Raw genomic sequence first — 24,651 nt, forward strand, 5'->3', positions numbered from 1 at the left:
TAAGAATATTTCAAAAATTTATTTTCCCTGCAGAATATAAAATATTTATAAACAAATTTACGACAATCACATGCCTTCTGGAGCCCAAAACTTGAACGTTCGATCATACGAACTTGTTGCGATAAATTTGTTGTCTGGAGAAACATCAACGGACATAACTTTGCCGTCATGTCCTTGCAAAGTTTTCAATGGCTGCCATGTCTTATTAGACCAGATTTTAGCAGTGTTATCATAAGAAGCCGTAATCAGATATTGACCCTCACCTCGTTGATATTTGACATCTGATAAGAGATTGGTGTGAGCTGGAATTGTGTACAAACATGTGCGTTTTCGTAAATCCCAAATTTTACAAGTGTTATCTTCACTTGCTGTAGCCATTTGGAAGCCATTAGGTGAGAAATTAATTCCAAAAATTGACTTTGAATGACCTTCCATGAACATAATACATCTTCCTGTTCTGAGATCCCAGACTCTACCGAAGCAGTCATGGCCAGCAGTAGCTACTACACTACCATCAACTTGGAAGCTAGAGAAAAATATTTCTATTAATTCTATTAAATTCTTTGATATTGGCTGACATCAAACAAACTAAATTACCTGATACAGTGGACAGCCTTGGTATGTCCTTCTTGATGAAGAACTTCTTCTTGCTGTTCAAGATCCCAAAGTCTCCATGAAGAATCATAGCAACAAGTTCCCAAAAATCGGCCAGAAGGATGAAAGTCAATTTTGGAAACTCTTTTCTCATGACCTTCAAGTTCTGCAAGAGGTTCTTCGCTAGTTCCACCAGCCCATAGCTTAACTTTTCCATCAGCATCGCAGCTTGCTAAAACACATGCTCGACTACTATTTTCACCAAGAACGTCCTCTGTAATGGTTGCTTTTGGATGAAATATAATACAACTAGCTAAACGATTATGTCCTTTGAGTGTACGTAAAAGTGTACATTCAGGTACGGACCATAATTTACAGCAGCCTGACCATGAAGCGGTAGCTAGGAGTTTTGAGTCAGGACTAAACTGGCAATACGAAATAGGCCTTGTATCACCAACTTGTGAACAGTAAATGCTTAATATTTGAATTTTCTTCAACAATTCTTGTTTTCGAGCAGTTCTTGTTGCTCCAGGAAGTGCTAATTCTTCTCTTGCTCTTTCTAATCTCTCTTTCGCTCTAGGTAATGAATAATCTACAAAGAAATAATATAAATATGAGTTATATGAATAAATTATTTATCTTAAAAATGCTTGTATATTATTTATCTTAAATAGCGAAAAATATTACGTGCAATCCATTTTCGTGCTATCCGTAGCGACTCTGGTCCCTCATGGTACCAAGTCGTTTCAATTTCCTTTTCCACAATGTGTAATGGTTTATCTTCATCATCAAGCTTCTTTCTGATCGCATCTTCCCCTCGACTAGCAAGTAATTCTCTTAATCTTGCTCTTCTGTCAGCTGGACCCTCTCCAAATAAACATATTGGCTCACCTAATTGTCTTAAATTTTTTTTCACCTCTGAATCATCTGTTGAAACATTAATTTGTCGAGCTTTTTTTCTTCTTTCAAATTCTTCCAATAAAGCTTGTTTATCCTTGGACATTTCATCTTCCAGTTCCATGTATTCATTTGAAATGTGAATATTTCCCACCGCAGCAGGAGCACTTGATTCATTACCAGTAATTGAGCCATCTTTGTCTTCATCTGCATGTTCTGCTGCTGCCAAACGAATTCTTTCAGCTTCTTCGAAAGATCCATAGTGAACAGTTTTCGTTTTCTTTACATAAACTAAATCTTCGTCGTCAGACATTTTTTAAACTATTTACAAATTATTGTTTATGTACTGATTTAACCTCTTAGCGGCAACTATCACTTTTTAATTTTTTTTAAATTTGTATTTACACGTGATAAATGTTTAGTAAGGACATGTTAAATTAGATTCTAAAAAAAATTAGAAATAATATTCAGTGAAAATAATATTTTTAAATCAAAATCATGTTGATTATTTCGATACACTGTCGTGATTCTTCGACTCCCCGGCAAATGTATTGAAAAATTGAAGGTTAGAAATATTTTTTGATCAGTTGGTAAACCTGTGTGTTATGAAATAAAAAATTCTTTTGAAAACGCTCCTTTATTACTGCTGTAGATAAATAATTTCGTCGTGAGTTAAATGCCAAAAACTGAATGTCAAAATTGTTTACATTTTAAACATTAAACAATCAAATTATGAATTGAATAATAATTTATATTGTAGTATTGTTAAGTGAATTATTATAGTGTGGAGTTAATTGGTAAAAAAACAACGAATCAAATATCTAATGAACCAAAGCTTCTAGAACATCGCCTCATGTGTGAATTTTTTTACATTTGCATACAATTTGCCGCATTTAATAAAAATCGTAAGTAATTTTATTTACTTTAAGACAAACTGACTGTAAAAACAAATTTAACAATTGAAATTTTTGTAGTTGGATAAATGAGTGAAATTATGTGTGTGTAATCACTCCAAAAAATAATGATGACTCCGATGAGTGAGGATGGAGGACCCTTGAGAGAGTGGGCGCCGCTTACCAGTTTGTTACAGCAAATACCGGTAAAACTGCAAAGTGGAATATTCACCCAAGATATCATTTTTACATGCATCGATGTGGTACCAGAATTTATTGCTATTGGAACCAATTGTGGATTAGTTTACTGGTATGATCGAGCAACTGGCGATCTTCAAAGGCTTCGATGTGAAAATACTTATGCAAGCATCACGTGTCTTCGTTTGATATCCACAGTAGATTACATGGTGGCTGCAGGAAATAGTCAAGGAATCGTTACAGTTTTCCAAATACCAAAAAGCTTGCCAGAATCATTACCTGATAGTTTAAAACCTAAAAGAAAAAAACAAATTGAAAGATATAATATTGGAGGACTACATAGAAGTCCAGTTACTTCAGTTGAATGGTCAAAAAATGGTATGAAATTATTTAGTGGAGATCAAGACGGGTTGGTGGTTTTAACAGAAATAGATTTTTACATGCATTTATCAAAATCATCAGAACTACTAAATGAAAAATATGCCGTAGTTCAACTTAGTTATCAACAAGGCTTGCTTTTAGTTTCTACGCTTTTTAGAACTATTTTAGTTGACCGAAATCAAAATAATAAAGTATCTCAAGTTGGTCAAAAAGAACGCAAAAGTTTAGGAAAATTAGGAGCTGTTTTTGCTACTCGTCACACACCAACTCAAGAGCCAATTATTTATGCTAGCAGACCTGGACTTAGGCTTTGGCAAGCAGATAAAAGTGGAACTGTTTCAAAGACGTTGATATTTAAAGATGCTGTTCAAACTAGTAACACAGAAGTTATGTTATTGAATCCAGCTCCAGAAAGTTTGAAAAAAAAGAGAGGAGAACCAACATTTGGTGTTCTTTTACCATTTTGCGATGATCTTTTCGTTACATACAGTGAAGATTATATTCACGTTATAAATCCAGTAACAATTGCAATTACATCTGTAGTTTGTGACTTGAGAAAAATAACAGATGTAGCGTGTACTCGAGATGAAATATTTGTACTTGAAGGTGAAAGGAATATCATTAGAATTGCTTATCATCCGGAAGCATGTAATGTGGAAATGAGCGAGGAAACGGACAAAACGCATCCATCATTTGTCGAGATTAGCAAACCGGTAACCGTCAGCTTACTTGGATTGACATCGAAACTTAAAGAAAATTCGATTGTCTCAACAATACCATTTAGCAAGATTACACCGAGTAATATTATTCAAGCATTAAGCGCATTACCATCACGGGGTGGAGTTGATCCTAATCCTGTTGTTAAAGCAGAAGAAGCTACAGAAATGCCTCCAATTCTTCCATTGGATATCGACACTCCATTGATTACCGAAATCAAAATAGAAATGGAATATGGAATAGAGGATAATAAAAATAGCAACAATAATCATAATGATTCAAAGAAAGATCGGCGTCAGATATTCCAAAAAATTAGTGAACAAGATTTTGAGGATGTAGTTTTTACACCGGAAAAAAAGAATAAAAAAATTAATAAATGTGACGATGAAAATAGTACAATAAACCAAGATACATTTTCAAATGTTAATTCGATTCATGAAACTCATTCTTCACTTTTAACTCTCAGCATTGACGATGGATCACTTCTGAAGCCTGAAAGAAATTTAGAGACGCTACAAAAGGATGTAGAGAATAAGGAAAAATTACTTGCTGACGTATTAAACTTTGATTTATCGGAATATATGTCACGAAGCCAAATTTATTCGCTAGATTCAAGCACTAATAATTCACTTAATACTATCACATATGTAAATTGTACAGAACCTACAATAGAACCACCAGTATTGAATACTGAACAGAATGATGTAGCGAGTGAACATACAGATGAATCAGATGAAGATGAAAGTTATAATAAAAAACCGTGCCAAAAAAATGGACGTTCAATGGAGCTGGAATATCAATTTAATGGTAATCCTTTCTTTTAAATAAAATAATCTCAAAACAAGTTAGAATAAAATTGTTAATTATTATAAAACATAATTTTTTTGCAGCCCTCGCGAAAGAATTCGTCTCCTCAACAGTTTTTGACGAAACAGATGATTGGGTGGTTGTTTCATCCGTTGAATAATTTATCTAGACATTTTAAGCCTTTCCCTCTGTTCTTAGCACAATTTTTCGTATTACTAAAATTAGTTAAACTGCTTTAATTATGATACTAATATTTATAACTGATCATATAAATAACATTGCGTGCAATATTATAAATTTTCAATTTTATCTATTCTTCAGAATCTTATACATTGATTATTTTAATGTTAGTTAAAGTTGTTTTGATATTTTTTATGCTAGTCATAAAAAAATATATAAATCAAGCATTGTTGTATCAAAGATATTGTTATTTACATATATACAAATTCACTTTTTGTGATCTTTATTTCTGCTTATTAAATTTGCAGTCTCTAAAGCTTGTCGAGCTGCATTATTTATGTGTCGAAATCTATCTGGTCCTAAATGTATTCCTCCATACCATCTGGATACAACAACTATCACATTTTTTACATCAACTATTTGTAATAAATGTAATAATCTTCCACCTGCTTGACTTTCTCCATCATCTTCACAATCTTGAGCTACTATTTTTGTATCATCATTCAGTATTCTGTATGCATAAATATTATGAGTAGCTTGATCTATTTTTTTGATTTCCAGCAAACTCTTCAAAACTAACCTAAATATTAAAATAGTCATAGTAAAATTTTCTTGATGATTTATGGTATTAAATAAATAAAGTATTAATAATTTTCATTGATGAAAATAATTATGATAACCTACTTGACTTGTTTAACAGAAAATACTTGAGCTGCATGGCCTTGGAATGAACTTTTTCTATCTACAATTACATCACCATGATAAATCTTTGGACATTCTTCGATATCATTTAATGACGGTACTATTTGGGCTATCTTTTCATCATTTTCTTCTGAATTTGGTTCTTTAAGATCATTGTTATTATTTATTTGTAATTCTTCTCTAATTCTTTCAATCCACGCATATAAAATTGGTTCGCCGATCGCTGATCTAAATAAATATTTTAATTATTAATGTAAGTTTTTTTGTGTAATGTTGATAAGAAAATGACAAATGATTGTAATTATATAAAATAAATACAGAAAATTAAAAAAATTTTTCGATGAAACCTACAAGTATACCTCTTCAAGAAGTTGACAAATATGATTCTTTTGTTGAAAATTTAAATGAGGTGCTGATAATTCATAATACGGTGGAGCAGAAGAAGGATAATCATTAGATAATTTAACATAAAGTTTTACGAATTTATCTCCATCACGTATATTCATACTAAAAGCTCGATTCTCTTCATCTTCTACTTGCCAATCGTCTCCGTAAATAGCCACTAAGGCTTCAACTTCATCGATCTAAAATAAAATATTGATAGAAATTTTTTTTATTACATTTTGTTTATTATTCCGAAAACAATACCTGCTGACTAAGATTATCCATGTCGATTAAATGCTAAAGACATGAGCATGAATTATCAAGTTTTAAATAGCAATATGTTTTGGTGTGATAAAAAATGTATTCATACGATAGAACAGGAAGTGGAAGTAGGTAGAAAATGCTGTGATTGGTGGATATTTAGCATACTGTAAATGTGTGAATGACATGATCAAATTCATAAAATAAACATAAATAAGAACAATTAAATAAATAAAAAAAATACTTTACTGTACATAAAAATTTTTCTCAATTTCGGAGCAGCTACAAGTGGTAGCATTATTACTTACTTTTCATTTTGTCGCCACAGTGAAAACTTGCATGAACGTCACGTCTGCACACGTCATCTAAAGTGCGCCCCCTCTGTCGTCGCTTTTCCTGATGTGATATGTTAAAGATACGCTGGCACAAATCAACTGTTTATTAGGTTAATAAATACACCGCTACCGAAATAATAATTGGACCATCAAAATGGTAAATATTTCAAGATTTGAATTATTTTATTTCTTTATACAATAGCCACACCCATGCTTATAAAGTCAATTACTTATATTCTACTAATTAACCATTAATCTCATCTGCCATCCTGATGTTCATTTAATTGCCACAAGTATTTAACTAAAATTTTATTAATTCTCATTGTTAATCGATAAATTATATATTTTAGGTACTTATTGCGGCTGCTGTAACCACAAAAACCGGGAAAAGTAAGTACAATACTTTTTTTTACATCATGTATTTACATAACCAATAATTTACTATTTCGTTATCATGATGATCTTAAGGTCAATATTTGTAATTAATTTTTTTATTTCAGCTATTATTTCCCGGCAATTTGTGGAGATGACAAAAGCCAGAATAGAAGGTCTTTTAGCAGCTTTTCCAAAATTAATGAGTACTGGAAAACAGCACACTTTTGTAGAAACTGAATCAGTTAGATATGTCTATCAACCTTTGGAAAAATTGTACATGCTTTTAATCACAACTAAAGCGAGTAATATTTTAGAGGATTTAGAAACTCTTAGATTGTTTGCTCGAGTTGTAAGTATTGCTTTCAAATAAATTAAAAGAAAAATTGATTAACAATAAATTAATATTTTTCTGTCAATCAATAGATTCCAGAGTACTGTAAGTCTATGGAAGAATCTGAAATAGCTGACAATGCATTCAACTTAATATTTGCCTTTGACGAAATAGTTGCTCTTGGTTATCGAGAAAGTGTAAATCTTGCACAAATTAGGACCTTTGTAGAGATGGATTCTCACGAAGAAAGAGTGTATCAAGCTGTAAGGTTTACACAAGAACGTGAAGCTAAAAATAAGATGAGGGAGAAAGCAAAGGAATTACAAAGGCAAAGAATGGAGGCTAATAAAAAGGGTGGTATCAAAAGTCCTGGCTTTGGAGGAGGTTACGGGAACACAAGTAACAATTTTACTCCAACTCCTACAGTTGGAGACTCTGCTAATTATGTGCCTGAACCTATCAAACCAAGTTATACGCCATCTTCGTAAGTTTAATTATTATTCATGTTTTTATTAAATTTTATTTAATGTTATTTTTATAGAAAGCCTACATCATCTGGACCCAGTGCAATGAAATTAGGTGGAAAAGTTCGCGATGTAGATTCATTTGTAGATCAATTGAAAGAAGAAGGTGAAACAGTAGTTGCCAATACTAAATCTACGGACAATAAGATTGCGCCTATAGCGCCACAAATAATTAACACAGAACCGTAAGTCAATTTTTTATAAGCTGACTGTATTGAACAGTATAGATATATCAAAGTCTATTAATTTTTCAATAACGATTACAGAGTACATTTGAGGCAAGAAGAAAAGCTTAATGTTCGTGTGGGACGTGATGGTGGAGTTCAATACTTTGAATTGCATGGTTTAGTGACACTTCATATATCTGACGAAAAATGGGGCCGAATACGTGTCCAGCTGGAAAATGAGGATGCGAGAGGTATTCAGCTACAGACACATCCAAATGTAGATAAAGATCTATTTAGAACACACGGACAAATTGGTTTGAAAATTCCAACAAAACCATTCCCATTAAATACAGACGTGGGTGTTTTAAAATGGAGATTGCAAACTCAGGATGAAACGGCATTGCCGCTTTCTAGTAAGCAGACTCACATTTAAAAATTATGATTATTTACAATTAATTTGAAATTTATTTTCTAATAATTTTCTCAATTTTTAGTTAATTGTTGGCCCTCGGAAAATGGCGAAAATGGATGTGATGTTAACATTGAATACGAACTTGAGCACACTGATTTAGAATTGAATGATGTGCTAATTAGTATTCCACTACCAGTTGGTTGTAATCCTATTGTTAATGAATGTGATGGTCAATATACCCATGCATCTAGAAGGAATACACTTGTTTGGTCATTACCTTTGGTAGATGCATCATCAAAATCTGGCTCTATGGAATTTTCAGCACCGTCCACAACTCCGGCAGACTTTTTCCCACTCCGAGTTTCATTTACCTCGAAAACTTCCTATGCTAAGATTAAGGTACTTACATAGTTTTTTTTAATGCTAAAAGTTACAATGTTTTTTTTAAACAATTTTCTAATAGTACTCTTTTCATTTTTTTTTTTAAGGTCGTTGATGTGCTTCTTGTTGAAGATGAAAGTCCTGTTAAACATTCAGTAGATACGGTATTCCTAACAGACAACTATGAAGTGGTATAATTTTATACACAAAAATACAAATAGAAATTTCTTTGTATTCACAAAAATATGGTAGACCATATAATTAAAGGTGGATAATTTATGAATCAATTTTTTATGCCTAAATGCAGTCCAATTTTCAAATAAAACGAAAAAAAAACAGTTTTCAATCATGAAAATTTATACAGATCAAACGTTAATGGCACTGATATCACTTCTTCATTTTTAAATGAAATTGTGAATAGCTATATGATTTATTGATAGTTGATGATTTAAGTAGATAAAAATAATATGTCGTTTAATGCATTTCTATTCTTTTTTTTGTTAAGTATTATTTTTAAATGTATACATTAGAAAAATATATGTATAGCTTAGGTATCAAAAACATAACAAGTTATTTTTATTAAAAGCTGTAACCTCTTGGAAATATATACAGTATTGTATTCTTTTCATCATATCAACTACAAAAAAATTTAAACTACTAATTGTTGTATTAAATAATTTTCAATAACGGCTTTGGCTGTCGATGATTTTTTCAAGATCGCTGCATGATATGCGCTAATATTGTGAATATTTCTATGAGTTACATCAGCACCACGTGTCAATAACTCGTAACATACATGGGGATGATCTCCATATGCCCCATAAATTAATGGAGTATTTCCCTCCTGTAAAAAATTATTTAAAATTCATTTCTTTGTACATTTAGACTTAAATAAATAATAATTTTAAACTGACGTTAATATTTCGTTCTATAATTCACAAAAAATGCTGGTTGAGCAGTTTACCTCATCAACAACATCAACATCAGCATCATTATTAAGTAATAATTTCACAAGGTCATGATGGCCATTAGATGCTGCAAGATGTAATGCAGTTTCTCCATTAGGTCCTTTGTAATTTTTATCAGCTCCAGCTTTGATCAATTGTCTAGCACTTCCAAGTTGACCGTGAGCAGCAGCCCACATTAATCCTGTCAGCCCATTTTTATCAAGAGCATCTACTGATACTGATTTCAAATGATCAGCCGTTAATTCACCTTGTCCCGCCAATGTGTGAAAAGTTATATCACTACTAGCATATAATTGAGGAATTTCAGTTTTCGTATTGCCTCTTTGTAAATTCGTGAGTAGTGTTGGAGGCTAAAATAGTGTAATCAAATATTGATGTTAGAAAAGTCACATAAAAATCATTATTTCAAAAAATTCCTAACCTTATAAGGTTGAAATGCACTTGTTCTAGTAGCATCTTGCCAAGCTCCTGGCGCCCAATGTCGTTTATTTTCAATTGGTTCAGCTTTACAGTCAATGTTTACATTTTCTGGCTTACAAATTAGTGGTCTCGGTCGAATACCAATAGATCCTTCACTTTTATTATCATTTGCTCCATTTTTACTATCGTCTACAAACTCGTATGTTTCATTTGGCTCAATTATTTCTTCTTTTAAAATTACTTCCGTATGAAATTTAGGATCCATTATCAATTTATTTGAATAGCATTACTACACCATTCGAAATTGAACTTTGTTTACTATTTTCTACAAGCTTAAGCTTCGGAAGAGTTTCCATCTATTGTTATGACAACGGTGATAGCGGCCTAATGTCATGCGTCGTTTAGAGGCTATATAAAATTGTGAATATTACTCTGAATATCATTCAAATTGTGAATATTACTCTGTAATCAGTGATAATTAATAACATTCGTAGAAAAATAATTTATTAATGATATTTATGATAAAATTATTATTAAATAAAAATTCAGGTTAGTAATATAATAGTTAAATTTTTATATTATATAGATTTATTTATTTATTCATTTATCACAAGTGTGAAAATAATTTAATTTATATTCTAGAGTCACAATGGAAAAAGTATTTGAACAACAACTGGATCAAGATACTGGAAAATCACTATCATTATATTTCTATACCAATGTGAGCAATATGCCCGAATTCCGGAAAAAAGTATTATCAGGAGAATTAAAATGTTGTATCCTCAAAGTATCTCTTATAATAGATGTCTTCCAAGTTGTAGTAGCAGCTAATAAGGCAGTCAAAAGAGAAAAATTAGGTATACTTGTTACAAAATCTGTATTTACTGAAATGATTTATCTCATGTCACTATCAGATAGTATATCTGCATCATTAAATCGATTTGGAGCTCAGGACGACGATGAAAATGTTGTAATAGTTGTAATTCATGAGAAAGAAAACAAAGAATATCCAGAAGAAATTGTTAGTCATATTAACGGTCAGCTAACCTCATTTTTGGACATAAGGAAATGCTGTAATGAGAAATTAATTAAGGAAATATACAAAATAGGTCGAAATGAATTAGAAACATCTAGTTTAGTTGATGCTGTTATTAGTAGGATAGGAGGGAGTTATCCAATTAAAATGAGATAAATTTTGATACTTATGTTTACATGAAATAAAAACTATTGGGTTTTTTTTAATATTATACCGTTTTATTATTTATTTCCACTAAATTAATCATATTCTTGAATAAAATCACCCGACCAAGACGACCTGGACCAATTAAATACAACCAATAAATTCTGAAAAGTTTTCCAGTTCAATTGCAATGATAATTACAATTAATGTCATTATCTTACTACAATCAACAGTTTATTCAATCATTAATTTATCATGCATAACTTTTCATTTTTCACTCCTGTATCACAGTTATCACTTGTTTAAAGTTTTATAAATAAAAGTCGTTAAATTATGGTACAGTTTTTACGTGAATCGGTTGTCATCAGTCGTCATACGGATGTATATCATGAGTTTCTTTTTCTCAAATGTTTTTGTTTATCTTCACTTAATTATTCTTCTTCATTGCTTAATTCATCACGTTTTTAAGGTGTCGCATCCTACTCAGAGAAGCATCCTACAAGGATAATCCAAAAAATTAAATAGATAATTTTAACAAAAACATTATTCATTTATACTTTTAATGATCAATATCATGCACACAAAAAATAAAATCGATATTATTTGGTGTTTTTATTTTTGCCTGACAAAATCAAGATCGAGAAGAAAATAAGTTAAATGTAAAAACTTGTCCAGTTCTTCAATATTTTCTACATCCTGTATAAAAAAAAATAAACAATGTTTAACAAATGAAGAAATAATAATAATAATGTAAATGAATAAATTAAATGAAGTTGATATTTTGCAATAAGATTAATACCTTGGTAAACTGCACATTTCACAAGATCCTAATTCAGCTTGATTTAAAAATGTACAATAAGGACATGTCCAAAGTGGTTGATTAGATGCAGGACCAGATCCAGTACCAACATTTGTTCCATCAGCACCAAATGCAGATGAAGTAGCCCTCATAGTGTCATTGCCGAAAGTAACAGTTGGTGATGAAAGAGAGGAAGACGCTGCTGTAGCTGATATTAATTGTTCTACTGTTGCCCAGTGTTCACTTCTAGCCCAATTGCGTGCTTTCTCACTGTCATTTAATCTAATTGCTTCCAAAAGCGGTGCCATATGATCTTTCATTGGGAGCATGTCCATTGTAGCAATGAATAACAATAAATGGAAGTCTGATATAGCTTCGAGAAATTGATCCGATCCAAATTGCTGCATATACGTACATAAAGAATCAAAATCTTGTACTTGTCCATCAACCAGCCTTAAAAAAAAAATGTCACAATTAACGAGAGTCTATTATGGCTTTATAACTACAACTTATTATCATTAAAATAAAAAGAAAACAACATTTTTATTGGCCTGAACAATAATTCAATTATTTTCAGATAAATTGAATGATTTTGTTTAAAAGTGTTGTGTTAACTTACCTATTTTCTACTGGGAAAGGATTGACATGATCACTAGCAAAGAACGTAAATTGAGGTGTCAAAGGTGTAGATGCTGGCACATCAACCAATAAGTACTCAACTGGAAGTGGTCTGGCTAATCTCAATACTTCATTGCCATATGAATCTTTCTCCTGGAAGAGTAAACATAAAAATATGAAATCATAAATGAAGCATAAAAGAATCAAAGTTGGCGCGGGTTTGATCGAGTGGTGAAATGGGAGTTGAGAAGAACGTACCATACGCGCCGGTACGCGTATGAGTTATCGACTTTTGGAGGGGTGAAGCGGGCAGAACGAAGGTTTTGCAATGAAGAGGAGGAGGAGGAGGAAGAGGAAGAGAAGGTGGAGAAGTAGGAGGAAGAGAGCAACAGCGTTGGCAAGTCAGTAGCGACACTGCGCCCTCGCCGTTTGTTGAAATTGTATGGATGTTTTCATATATGTGTTGGTGTCGGTCGTCGTTCGGTTGCTCGCCGCCATGCTAGTGGTTAGTCTAGTGAACCAAACGTCATGATGTGGCAATACGTTAGCACAAGTTAAAGAGGTGTCTGGGTGACACACGGAGTTGCCGGCAAGTCGACATTATGCAGTCCACATAACCCGTTTGATAACGTCTCAACGCGAGCGTGATTGAAAACAAAAAGTCCGTCAAACATCGCTTACTAGTGCCGCCTTTGGGCCGCGCGCGCGATCAAGGGAAAAAACAGAGCAGGGGGGAAAGAGAGTAGTATTAACTAAGAGTAAGAATCAACTGAGAAATACCAACATCATTTACAAACATACATTTCAAAACAATATTCTTGATTGATGGATTCCGCGTTTTAAGATGCCGCACAAAGTTAATTCGGTATTGATACTTTGATGTTCAAGCAGTAAGGCGCGGGATTTCGGACGCGGGTGTGTAGGACTGCTTCTACGATATACGATATACAACTTGGACTTGGCGTTGAGAAGTACGACGACACGGACTTCTCTTCCTCGGTGCAACATTCTCCAACCAACACGGTATGACTTTAATTCATAATGAATGGACTGATAAATAAACAACCCAATAAATATATATCACGAGCTTTAAAATTCATCAAATTGATACAAAACGTGGCCGGCCTCATCACTGTCTCTCATGTGTGTATTGTGTCTATTGACTCCTGTGTGTATGTTACCTCATCAATGTAACCAACGTGTAGTATGTTGTGTCTACATTTGACGAATAAAAAGCGCGGTAATTTCATAATTATTAAAACAATATTGAAGAAGTTAATTAAACATATTGATTAGTAATTAAATCACGTGATTAAATCAACAAAAATTCTAAAGCTACGACAAAATAACTTGTTTTTGCGTAGTTGCGTATATGCAGTCAGTGGCTCTTCCTCTTTCATTAATCTTCTCACTCCCTCATCTGCCGGTCTGCCAACCGCCCCTTTTTTCTTCCTCATACATCGAGCTTCCGTAAACTTTTGGCGGGCTTTTAAGCGCACGCGTGATATCAATACCTACTTGTTACCCAGATTGTTTTTTTATTCAAAAATATATGTTTCGTAAATCGTATACATTACTAATTGAGAAACAACAATATTTTCTAGATGCTTGATCCAAGTGTATTAACGGATTTAGAGGAATTGACTCTATGTGGTTATTGCAAACAAAAGTACAATAATGCTGAGCAATGTCCAAAATATCTAAGCTGCAAGCACTATTTTTGCTTGCGTTGTATAGAAAATAATTTGTTAAAAGGACGTGAATTATTATGTGCTCATTGCTGGAAGAGAACAGAACTTGGTGATCAAGGACCTGATGCATTACCTACTAATTCTCCTCTACTTGCCTTGGCCAACAGTTTTTCCTACCTCAAAATTAATTCGAGTAACAACACATCTTGCAAACAACAAACTGAGAAAGAAAGAAAGGTATTTATAAATTGATTTATGAAAATGTCTTTAATAATCATTCGATGAAAGCACATGGCAAACAAGAAGCCCTATTGAAAACACTATATTTTAATAGGATTATACTTCAAGGTTGAACTTCATGTATCTTTAGAATGGATAAACTTTAGTTTAGCTGAAGTATATAATTTATGATTTGTTCCAGAGTGAAAATTGTCACACCCATGGAATGCCTCTTGCCTTGTGGTGTTCATCATGCTGTGTATTACTATGTCGAGCTTGTGCAACACCTCATGAACATCCTGGCCATCAAATAAAAACGCAATCAGATGCCAAAGAACAACTTATATCCGACGTAAGTAATTTGTTCAATTTAAATTGAATAAAAAACAAGCGATAGAAAAAAGAAAGAAAGAGAGAGAAAAAAGTGATTATTTTTTTTCAGGTCCAACTGGAATTAGTCACAATGGGAAAGTTATCCACAGAGATTCAGAGACTGGCAACGCAGCAAAGAGAGTTTTTAATTAAAGTTCTAGAAGCTTGTGTTACATTGAAGACACACGTAGAGACTGATTTGCAAAATGGATGGACTCACTTTCCAGAAATATCAGAAGCTCGGGAAACTCTTGGGAAGGCGAAAGCAAGTTTACAGGTCAGTGACGGACCAAGTGATGTTTATAGTCTTCATTCTCATCTTGTAATGGAAAAACAGAGGTTACAAAGCAAATATCAAGAAATGATGCTACAATGTCAATTGGATGATTTAATCGGTAATTCCCGAGTCGTGTTTGATTTCCCCCTTCTAAAGCAAGCCCTTGCAAGTATTCATTCAGGTGAGCCAATCTTACTTCAGGCACCAGGAAATGGACGAGTACCCAATAATCTAGCGGCCGCCCAAAATCCTATTCTCTTCCTAGCGAATTATTGCATGTCTCAATTATATTCAAGATATGTAGTGAGCAAACAGCACATTCAGAATGGTTCTATTGACTATCACACTAACATGATGCCAGCTCCAGCTCCACTTGGATCTATTCAAATTCATCCAGTTCCACTAACACAACAACAACCACCACCACCACCTCCTCAACAACAGCCTCAATTACTTATTCCACCTGGTTCACCATCAGTAAAACCAGTAGCAACAGCTCCTAATTCCATTCTTCAACCTCAACAAAATTCTTTCATACAAGACAACAATTCAAGTGGTGCTAGTGCTGTTGGAGGCCTATCAGCTGTTCATTCACCAACAAGCAACAGTAATATGACAGTCGCACTTCGTGGTCCATCAAATCCTTATCCAATGTATTATTTTAATATTGAAGTCAATGGATCTCCACATGGAAGAATTGTTATTGAAGTACGGCCTGATGTCGCACCAAAAATGGCAAAAAATTTTAGCGTTTTAGCAACGGGTGAAATAGGTGTAGGTTACAAAGGATGTTCGATATTCCAATGTTGGGAAGGTGAATCAGTAATCACTGGCGATTTTGAACTTAATAATGGTCGAGGTGGACGTAGCATTTATGAAGATGGCTATTTCATGCCTGATGATACCAAGTTTCCTGCTGTTAGAGGCGCAGTCGGTATGCGTCGAACACAAAAACGACACGATAATTTTGGAATGGTGGGTTCGCAATTTCGAATAATACTTCAAGAGATGCGTGGTTTTACTGGTATCTTTGGGCATGTTGTTGAAGGTTTAGAACTAGTTGAAAAAATATCTACGTTCGGTGATCAAACTGGTAAACCTACCAAAACGATTATTATTACGAAATGTGGAAAATTGTAACGCACCATCGATAAATGAGTGCAAACAAATGCAATTCGATGACCTTTATGCGTTTTTGCAATTCGGAATCATTAGGAAGTAAATGTATTGTGTGAAAAAATTTCATTGATTAAAAGAATCATGGTATAAATATATATATATATAAAATAATAATATAACGGCGTGACCATCGTTATACGTAGGTTGCACCTTTTGTGCTTATGGTGCACTGTTGAGTTTAATTTAAGTGAATCCATTAACACTATACAAATAGAGATTTAAAGATGTTGAATCTATTTTTGAAGCGAGAATATAAAGAAGAAACTAAGAAAAATAATGATGTTGAAATTGATAATAGATCCATATTTTTTGCTATATATGAAAGGCATCTATATCTGGATAGAATGCCATGTCTACGAAAAACGACGATGGTTCCAATACATACGTACCTCATATCGATCGTAAAATCGATAAAAAAAAACAAAACTTTTTAGCTATATAAAGTTTATTTTGACACACGACTTGTCATTTATAATCATTATATATTTTCTCTTCTTGACTTTACCTATACGATAAAACTCTAGATTTTTTAAAGAGGTAATCGCGAAAGATGGACCTTAGTTTTGACGATATATTTAGCAAGCGATATGTATAAAAAAATAAGTGTATTAATGAAGAAGAAGAAGAAGTCATGAAAAAAAGATGAAAATTATTATAAGAATTATGACGAGTGTGTGAATAAACACATGTTGAATTTATATATTATGTATGTAAAAATGATTATTATATGCAATACATAATATATAAATTCATAGATATATTTTTAGTTGAGGACTTGTGTGTTGTTGGTCAATGTAATTGAAAGATTTTTTGTGAAATTTATAGAATTATCAATGGTGTTAATTATTTGATTGTACAGCAGCGAAAAAATAAGGTTGACTTTAGAGACAAATAAAATGTCTTCCTTATTTTCTTTCGTTACTCCATGATTATTGTACAGATCAGTCTTATGAAAAAGCTGTACTGTATTATAATATTTAGAATCTAAATGTGCGAATATATATGGGGCCTAATTGCAAGCGTAGACCGCGAAGAAATGTCCTCGTGATATCAAAATAAACTTCCGATCGTCAGTGGCGACAAAAAATCTTAATGAATTATAATATTATAAAATACAAAAAAAAAATATATAAGACAAAGAAGGAATCTACGCGATGTATATCTGAACAAATCATTCCTTTATAATATATATATGAAAAAATATATGTATATCAAAATATTAAAAGATTACATATGCGTTAGAGAGAATAAAAATTGCTCGTATAAAATGTTCGTTAATTCTAATTGTTATGTATTATAAAGTGTAAAAACGAATATTCCCGCGTAATGGTACAATGGTAGTCCAATGATAAGACGGTATTAATCGTGAAAAATAATTAGTTATGAGAAGAATTAAAAGAATGCACTCACACGTAATTTCTTAAATGTACACATGGAGAGGTAATATTGCACATCATGTTGTTGTGAACGCCTTTTTGTGAAGTGAATTTCATTTTGACGTTAAATATAAAAGTTTTAAAATTTGTTGGTTGTATGAAAATTATGTACAATTAGGCGAGGTAATTATTGAATAAGGACGCGGGAAGAAAGGGAAAATATAAATGTAGTTAAGAATGAGTATATAATAATGATAGATATCATTATTATTATTAATGAAAAATATGTCATCGTATTATGACAAAACATATTAAACATATATCCTGAAGTGTGCAAATCACGACGAATTAAAACGAAATAAACTTATATTTTCTGAGCTCCGATGTAGCCCACGTGTCCGCGCTAATTAAAAAAAAATTACATTTAAAAACAATATTATTCACGATATTATAAAAACACGTCCTATCTGTACATAGACATATATTTTTATGAACGCGACGAGGTAAAAAAAAAACGCGTAGATTGTAATACCGATTTCGATGACCTTCAGTTGTATCCTTACCCTCGCAAATCGAATTACAACAGTAAAATATATCAAGTCTAAATAATAAAAAAAAAACACAATCTATCATGACTAAATTTGTAAGTTGCATTTTAACTATTTTTTTTAAATTTTTCGTTTCACATGTGTTGTATGTTTTTGTTGTATGGCAAGGAAAATTTTTAACTGAAAGATTTTTTTTTGTACTATTGACAATAGAAGTGAAAAAGTTTGAAGAAAGAATTATTGTTTTTTAACTGGCCTATTGTTACTATGATAATTATTATGTATTATTGTTCATCATCTACGCATGGGTTTAATAGACGTTATTTCAACCAAATGTACTTGAAAACAATCTATCATGTTTTGTTCATAAAATATTCTCTATTTCGTTCATGAAATTGTTTTTTATTTACCTTAACCATCCTTTCCTTTTGAATCAAGTAATATCAATAATTTTTTAAGAAAAAAATTTTAAATCTTACCTTATAATAGACATCTGGGACGTATTGTTTATCTGATGATTCACGAACATATCCAAGTTCTGGAGCGTCTTTTGTCGGTACCAAACAACCATCACGAACTAGAGCCATGCACTGATTCGATACTTGATAACCTTCCATATGAACTTGGTTCTTTTCGTCTCCTGTTTCATGTCAAGCAGTGATGAATTAGTAAATAACACATTAATGTTTATAATAAATATAAAATTTATTAACTGTACCTGTGACACAAACAGTTACGAATCGAGATCCAAAAAATCCACTTGGTGAAAAACGACAAGGATTAGGATGCTGATTTTGAAGATGACCAGCCATCATGCACTCATCAGCAGAAAGAAAATGACTCTGAATATTTCGAACATGCTTAACCTATAAAAAGAAATTAATAATCATTATGATTTGATATTTGCAATGTGAATAATAGTAAAAAGTGCTACATACAGTTCCTTTTTTAACGTCTTCAGCTATTAAATCTGTGAATATCCAACCAACTCTTCTCAAATCAAGTTTTTGAGCCAATTCTTCAACAAGAGCTTCCCTTTCATCAGTTAAAAGTACTATTGAGTCTCTAGTACTTTCCTAAAATACCAATAGAACAAATTAAGTATCAAATTAAATATTAAATAGAAAGAACAAAACTATAACTGAAAAATTACCTGTGGTGGTTCATAAATTGCAGCAACCACTGCTCGTATTCCTAGAGGAACATCTGAATGAACTTCATATCTCCCATACAGATAACCTAAACGTTGATGACCGGTACTTCGCCAATAATTAAGGAAACGTTCAACAAGACTGGCGTTTTCAAACATTACATTGTCAACATGACGGTAAGGCTGTCGATTTAATGTAATAGCGTTTGGTTGACATTTACTGCAAATTCCACGCGGCCACGGAGGATGATCCTTACATCCTCTTTTTATACGACAACTAATATCTTCGAGTTGAAGAAATTTTCCTCTAAAAAATTTAAATAATCAATTTTATGTTACATTTATTTTATGTTATAAATTTTTATATTAATAAATAATTACCGATCTACTCCGGCAGTGAGTTTCCTGAGATAAGAATGAAATGATAAATGTTTCACATTTTGTTGTTTTAAATATTCTTCATCAAATGGTTCCAAAGGTGAACAGTTAACGCAGCAACCATTTGCTCCGTGCCTGCAGCTGTTGAAAAAAAAAATACATTTAAATAATACATTATTGAAAATATTAATATGAATGAATAATTGTTAATGAAATATTCATTACATCAACTTACAGTTTTTTGTCTCGTTTACGTTGAATTTTTCCATCCATCTTCCACAATTGTTGATCTACATCATCTTCATCAACATTTGTGAGAGGTCGTGCATTAACTGCAGTAACTGATGTGGTTGATGAACTTTTACTCGTACTAGGTGTGACATCCATTGCAACTGATTCTTCTAAAATACATTGTTTACAGGCATCAAAAGGATTAATATAAAAAAATTAGTAGCATAATACTCCAAAATGTAAAATATTCATTATAAATAATTTAAAAGCATAAAATTTTCTTTGTTCATTTATACAGTATACCACGAACTATAATTTCATACGTCATTCTAAAAATTACTCACTGTGTGTCATGGAATCTTGTGATGCAGTACTCGTTGAAGGAGTATTCCATATAACCATGCCATTGACTGGTGCCAAATAAAGCATATCTCCATGACCGAGTCCACATGAGGAAACTGATTTACTTTTACTAGAGTAAATTTCATCTTCATGATTTTTTTGTTTGTACAAACTGAATCCAAAACTATTTAATTGGAAAGCATCATAAACCTATAAAAAAGAATCATTGTAATATGGTAGTATCATTTTTTTTTTCTTATGAATTCTCAACAATGCTCTACCTTCTCAAAGAGCTGACAGACAGTTTCTGTAGGATCGACATTAATCCTTTTCGTTCCTTCAGGTGATTGAACTCGTAAGGTCTAAAATAAACATATCAAAATTCAGCATTAAAATGAAAAAAAAATCATAAATAATTATTAAATAATAAAATAATAATTATTATTCTTGATAAATATAACAATGATGCAGCATAAAAGGAGATAAAGTATATTGAATTGTGTTGATCATAGAGTGTACATCGTGGACGTTTCTACAGCAACCGCAGTAGTTATTCTCGAAGCGTGATTCAGTAAACATTGTTTCAAGTCAAGGTAAAACGTGCTTAAAATGCGCAAGAAAAAAATAGTAATCTAGCTAAAGAATATGTATATATTACTCGAATAAAATATAAGAAAAAAAAGATAAGCAATTTAATAAATAAACTTACAATTAGATTTGATTTTGACATTTCACCGGTGGCCCTGAAGCATCAGCTGTTCAGTGTAAACCGCTTGATCTAACTTCCGCAAATGTTGCAGTGCGCTGTGCTCGTTTAGAAACTTATTTGAAGAAAGCGTCGATCTCTGTCAAATTAGATAATTTCCTATACAATCTGTCCTTTTCTCACAAAGTTGAAGAGAATATAGTTATGTTAGCCAAAAAAAATGCCAACAGACTTATCGATAGAGCCCTCCCACTCCAAGCGTTACTTGGCAGTTTATTTATAAGGAAAACTCAACTGATAAGTCAAATTGTTGCGCTCAGTTGATGATAGATGTCACCCTTGATAAATTCTAATTCGTTTTATAAACAATAGAAAAATTTTGGAAAAAATGAAAAAATTGTTAGAATTCAATAGTAAAAAAAAATTCAAATGATTAGGATAAAAATTACTGATAATACAGAAAGTTAATTACTTAAAAATTAGATAATTTAATGTTTAAAATTGATTAGTTTGCGAAAAAGTTACTAGTGTCGCTCGCTGTCTAAATTGCACTAAAAAATTTTATCCACTTTTTTATGAATAATTTTAAGCTATTGTTATAAATAACAATGTCATTCTAGCAGAATCAAAAATTTTTCCAATCAGTAAATATTTTAGTTTATTAGTTAGCACATGCGTGTCAGTAAATATTATTACACGTTATTAAATACCTTAAAAAAGTTTGGTTAATTACTTTGGAGTCAATTGCAGCTGAGTTGCATAAACTGTGTAAATTGTGCTGAGTAAGTTAACCTCTGAGCTAATTTGACGTATGTCAAAAACGTATTAGTTTAATTCAATAACGTTTACTTATTTAGCATTGAAAAATTCAATAAAACCTTTTAGATTATTCAGACAATTTGGAGGAATAAAAAATTTGATTTTTGGTGTGCGAACATACCAGTGATTAAGCCCAAAAAGGAGGAAAACTTAGAGCTTTTGTTAAAATTTAAATCTTCAGCTGCGCACTGTAATTGTTTTCATGAGAAGTAAAAAATACAGCATTATACTACACAAGTTAAAAATAATTTTAATTTGAATTGATCTATTAACCGATTGTTTGAATATTCACCAAAATATTTATATTTAACATGATCAAATTCACGTTTTTAATTATATCATTTATTATCATATCATGCGACACGGATTGCTGTAGATATATTGCGCAAACTTCAACTTCACAGGCGCATAAACATTTAAAGTGTAGACTTCCGCAAATTAGATATTTTAAAGATCGTTCAATTTATAAATTGTACTAAGGTTCATTTACTTTAATTTTTTCGAAGGTCATGAAGTTGTTTTTAGATTCAAAGTCTTCAATTATTCGAGTTTTAAGTCAACATTTAACTGAACAATAATCTTTGAAGTTGATTCAAAATCAAGGCTTTTGTATAATTATACATAGTGATTATTTATCTCACAATTATTTTATACCATCATAGAATACCTAAACAATCACAATGTGGATTCAATTCATCAGTGAAATGATAATTGTCCAATAATTCAGATAAAAACGTCAACTTTTTTTAGTGACAATTATCTTAATGAAATATTTTATTATTTTTTTAGGATCAAAACTAAATTTCAAGTTGTAAAAATATCTTAAGAAAATGACTGAAGCAACAAAACTACTTAAAGCCAAAATAGATCATTTAAATACTCTCGTTAAGTTCCTGGATGACCCGGTTGTTATACTCTTTCTGATCCACATTACCTCAAAGTTATTACGATGACCCCTCTTACTTCTGTGTAGTTTTATCTTGCCAAGAAGTACCGCCCTCTCCTGCTACTCTTTTCCTTCCTCTTCTTCTTCAATATCATCATACAAGCTCACCCGCTGTGAGCGGAGAATTTTGGTCGTGAGCGTGAGGGTTGCATTTAGTATTCAGTTGCCATCTAGTAAGGACTCAAGTATATCCACTGTTTACTTCCAGTAAATAATTATTTATTCAATCCATCAATCACTTCTAGTCCAATAATACTTCTATGATCCAGGTATGTCAGTTATAATAACAAAAAAAGTGTTGATTGTCAAAATGTATCTTGCAACAATTCCAATTGAATCAGCTGATGCTCTTGATGTGTTCTTGATGCTGATAACATCACTCACTGTTAGATCAATTTGCTTGATCGAATGCTGTCTATCAATGTCTCTTGCATTATTTTCTCTCTGGTTGATGACCGTTCGAGTCAACGTCCGAATATTTGCACACTCACATGAGATTCTTATTTGCGTCTCGGTATCTTTGGCTAATAGTTTCTTTTTCTAAATTATTGTCATTATGTTTAAATATATTTATGATCTCAGTCAAGTTCCAGTGAGTGTATTATTGAACTCTTCTATTTTAAACTAATTGACGAATTTTCAACCCAGTTCATACAAACTTTTTTTTAATTTGATATTTTAATTTTCAGTCAAAATTAGTTACTAATGAGTAATTTATTTTTCAGATTAACAGAAAAATGGATGAAAATGATGAAATGGGAACCAAAGTGGAACTGTATGTATACGATTTAACAAAAGGAGCAGCCGCAATAATGTCGCAGATGCTCATAGGTATTAAAATCATTTAAAACTATCCAAATATCTTATTAATTTTACGCATGAACGTCATATGAGAGAAGTGCGTTAATAAAAATATATTCAAGTCACGTGTGAATCGGTCATCGTACATTTCTGTTTCTCACAGAAACAAGACTCGGTTATTTGTTTTTATCTACATCAACCAATAGGCGTATTGAAAAACGTCATTGAGAACTCATGCCAAATTTACGTGGTCCATGATCCTCTCCAAATCTTTTACTATTTTTAATTCTTTTGTCTGTACGAAAATATCTAATAATAAATCATGATCATACACTCATCTTTCGTAAATATTGATATTAATTCGACCGATTAAAAACAGATATGAAGGTAAACTATTAGTTATAATACAAAGGAACATTGAAAACATAAATTAATTCATACAAATTATTTTTATTAACTTGGCATCCAGAATTGTGGAATCACATAAAATTGCTCAAATAGAATTATCTTTGGGCTATTACTCATGAAGAAAAAGTCATAAGTTATTTTTAAAAGACGTATGAAAATAATTTCCAACTAACATCATAATCTTCAGTCATATTTTGATTTTCTCAGGGTAAGATCATTGAGGAGGGTCTTGTTTTTTTTTTATACCAAACTCTTAAATATTAAATAACTCTCAGTTAAGGTTTTAAAAACATTTATGTACTTAACTTGAAAACTCAAGAAATGTTTTTTGGTCTCTAAGTACAAGTGAACTCTCAAACTAGGAAGTAACGCGCCTAAAATTAGAGAACTGGGTTGACTTGGCTAAATGACACTGGTATTTTTTTGACAAAAATACAATTTACAATTAATTGTTTCAGGTCGACATCTGGAGGGTATTTGGCACACAGCAATCGTAGCATACGGTCGTGAATATTTCTTTGGACCATCTGGGATTCAAAGCATTCGACCAGTAAGTATATTAATATTGATTAAAACATCTGCAGTAGTTGATCGATGACTTGAAAACTCTTCTTTTATCTATAAGATATTTCGATTATGATTTATTTATTGATCATAATGAAAAAGAAAAGAAAAAAGTCAAGA

At 31.9% G+C, this 24,651-nt stretch overlaps 9 protein-coding genes across 21 annotated transcripts in view; 5 read left to right on the top strand and 4 right to left on the bottom strand.

Moving 5' to 3' along the window:
- U4-U6-60K (U4-U6 small nuclear riboprotein factor 60K) lies at positions 1-2,067 on the bottom strand. Its single transcript, XM_035083466.1, has 3 exons — positions 1,282-2,067; positions 598-1,186; positions 1-526 (listed from the first exon to the last, which is right to left on the bottom strand). The coding sequence occupies exons 1-3, from the start codon at positions 1,802-1,804 to the stop codon at positions 67-69; spliced, it is 1,572 nt and encodes a 523-aa protein (XP_034939357.1). The 5' UTR covers positions 1,805-2,067; the 3' UTR covers positions 1-66.
- LOC118066973 (WD repeat-containing protein CG11141) lies at positions 2,032-5,499 on the top strand. Of its 2 annotated transcripts, none has more exons than XM_035083451.1 (3): positions 2,032-2,396; positions 2,466-4,487; positions 5,368-5,499. In XM_035083451.1, the coding sequence occupies exons 2-3, from the start codon at positions 2,513-2,515 to the stop codon at positions 5,376-5,378; spliced, it is 1,986 nt and encodes a 661-aa protein (XP_034939342.1). In that variant the 5' UTR covers positions 2,032-2,396; positions 2,466-2,512; the 3' UTR covers positions 5,379-5,499. The 2 variants fall into 2 exon arrangements, with proteins under 2 accessions (XP_034939342.1, XP_034939341.1); XM_035083450.1 differs by lacking the exon at positions 5,368-5,499 and adding an exon at positions 4,571-4,785.
- Positions 4,797-6,388, bottom strand: LOC118066983 (protein IMPACT-like). 5 transcript variants are annotated; one of them, XM_035083471.1, is made up of 5 exons: positions 6,264-6,328; positions 6,018-6,181; positions 5,721-5,953; positions 5,352-5,597; positions 4,797-5,247 (listed from the first exon to the last, which is right to left on the bottom strand). In XM_035083471.1, the coding sequence occupies exons 2-5, from the start codon at positions 6,036-6,038 to the stop codon at positions 4,935-4,937; spliced, it is 813 nt and encodes a 270-aa protein (XP_034939362.1). In that variant the 5' UTR covers positions 6,039-6,181; positions 6,264-6,328; the 3' UTR covers positions 4,797-4,934. The 5 variants fall into 5 exon arrangements, with proteins under 5 accessions (XP_034939362.1, XP_034939364.1, XP_034939365.1 ...); XM_035083473.1 differs by having other exon boundaries at positions 6,018-6,050; positions 6,264-6,311; XM_035083474.1 differs by lacking the exon at positions 6,018-6,181 and having other exon boundaries at positions 6,323-6,388.
- Positions 6,368-9,453, top strand: deltaCOP (coatomer subunit delta). The gene is made up of 8 exons (XM_035083468.1): positions 6,368-6,506; positions 6,700-6,739; positions 6,850-7,073; positions 7,148-7,539; positions 7,597-7,764; positions 7,846-8,159; positions 8,241-8,557; positions 8,647-9,453. Exons 1-8 carry the CDS (start codon positions 6,504-6,506, stop codon positions 8,734-8,736), a joined length of 1,548 nt encoding a protein of 515 aa, XP_034939359.1. The 5' UTR covers positions 6,368-6,503; the 3' UTR covers positions 8,737-9,453.
- LOC118066984 (DNA-binding protein RFXANK) lies at positions 9,087-10,434 on the bottom strand. The gene is made up of 3 exons (XM_035083476.1): positions 9,929-10,434; positions 9,504-9,857; positions 9,087-9,383 (listed from the first exon to the last, which is right to left on the bottom strand). The coding sequence occupies exons 1-3, from the start codon at positions 10,190-10,192 to the stop codon at positions 9,189-9,191; spliced, it is 813 nt and encodes a 270-aa protein (XP_034939367.1). The 5' UTR covers positions 10,193-10,434; the 3' UTR covers positions 9,087-9,188.
- Positions 10,295-11,174, top strand: LOC118066985 (EKC/KEOPS complex subunit TPRKB-like). Its single transcript, XM_035083478.1, has 3 exons — positions 10,295-10,344; positions 10,375-10,476; positions 10,570-11,174. Exon 3 carries the CDS (start codon positions 10,577-10,579, stop codon positions 11,117-11,119), a length of 543 nt encoding a protein of 180 aa, XP_034939369.1. The 5' UTR covers positions 10,295-10,344; positions 10,375-10,476; positions 10,570-10,576; the 3' UTR covers positions 11,120-11,174.
- On the bottom strand, positions 11,160-22,054 carry Npl4 (nuclear protein localization 4). 3 transcript variants are annotated; one of them, XM_035083453.1, is made up of 13 exons: positions 21,934-22,054; positions 20,997-21,132; positions 20,569-20,649; positions 20,290-20,497; positions 19,950-20,115; positions 19,718-19,855; positions 19,340-19,643; positions 19,125-19,262; positions 18,905-19,052; positions 18,666-18,826; positions 12,526-12,677; positions 11,907-12,359; positions 11,160-11,603 (listed from the first exon to the last, which is right to left on the bottom strand). In XM_035083453.1, exons 2-13 carry the CDS (start codon positions 21,015-21,017, stop codon positions 11,591-11,593), a joined length of 1,983 nt encoding a protein of 660 aa, XP_034939344.1. In that variant the 5' UTR covers positions 21,018-21,132; positions 21,934-22,054; the 3' UTR covers positions 11,160-11,590. The 3 variants fall into 3 exon arrangements, with proteins under 3 accessions (XP_034939344.1, XP_034939343.1, XP_034939345.1); XM_035083452.1 differs by lacking the exon at positions 21,934-22,054 and adding an exon at positions 21,704-21,786; XM_035083454.1 differs by lacking the exon at positions 21,934-22,054 and adding an exon at positions 21,704-21,786 and having other exon boundaries at positions 11,160-11,803.
- LOC118066978 (uncharacterized) lies at positions 12,943-18,401 on the top strand. The gene is made up of 4 exons (XM_035083459.1): positions 12,943-13,547; positions 14,129-14,452; positions 14,637-14,786; positions 14,877-18,401. The coding sequence occupies exons 2-4, from the start codon at positions 14,129-14,131 to the stop codon at positions 16,221-16,223; spliced, it is 1,821 nt and encodes a 606-aa protein (XP_034939350.1). The 5' UTR covers positions 12,943-13,547; the 3' UTR covers positions 16,224-18,401.
- LOC118066979 (uncharacterized) overlaps positions 21,578-24,651 on the top strand; it is a 6,537-nt gene continuing 3,463 nt past the window's right edge. The window contains exons 1-3 of one of the 6 annotated variants that reach the window (XM_035083463.1): positions 21,578-21,775; positions 23,484-23,589; positions 24,426-24,517. In XM_035083463.1, the coding sequence (XP_034939354.1) occupies positions 23,496-23,589; positions 24,426-24,517 (186 nt within the window). In that variant the 5' untranslated portion in view covers positions 21,578-21,775; positions 23,484-23,495. Of the gene's footprint in view, positions 21,776-21,889; positions 22,022-22,860; positions 23,028-23,238; positions 23,351-23,483; positions 23,590-24,425; positions 24,518-24,651 lie in introns of those variants that run through there. The other 5 variants (XM_035083464.1, XM_035083461.1, XM_035083460.1 and 2 more) reach the window with 5 other exon arrangements.

Source organism: Chelonus insularis, unplaced genomic scaffold, assembly GCF_013357705.1.
Source record: "Chelonus insularis isolate UGA/USDA-ARS -01 unplaced genomic scaffold, ASM1335770v1 contig_358_pilon, whole genome shotgun sequence".
Taxonomy (NCBI): domain Eukaryota; kingdom Metazoa; phylum Arthropoda; class Insecta; order Hymenoptera; family Braconidae; genus Chelonus; species Chelonus insularis.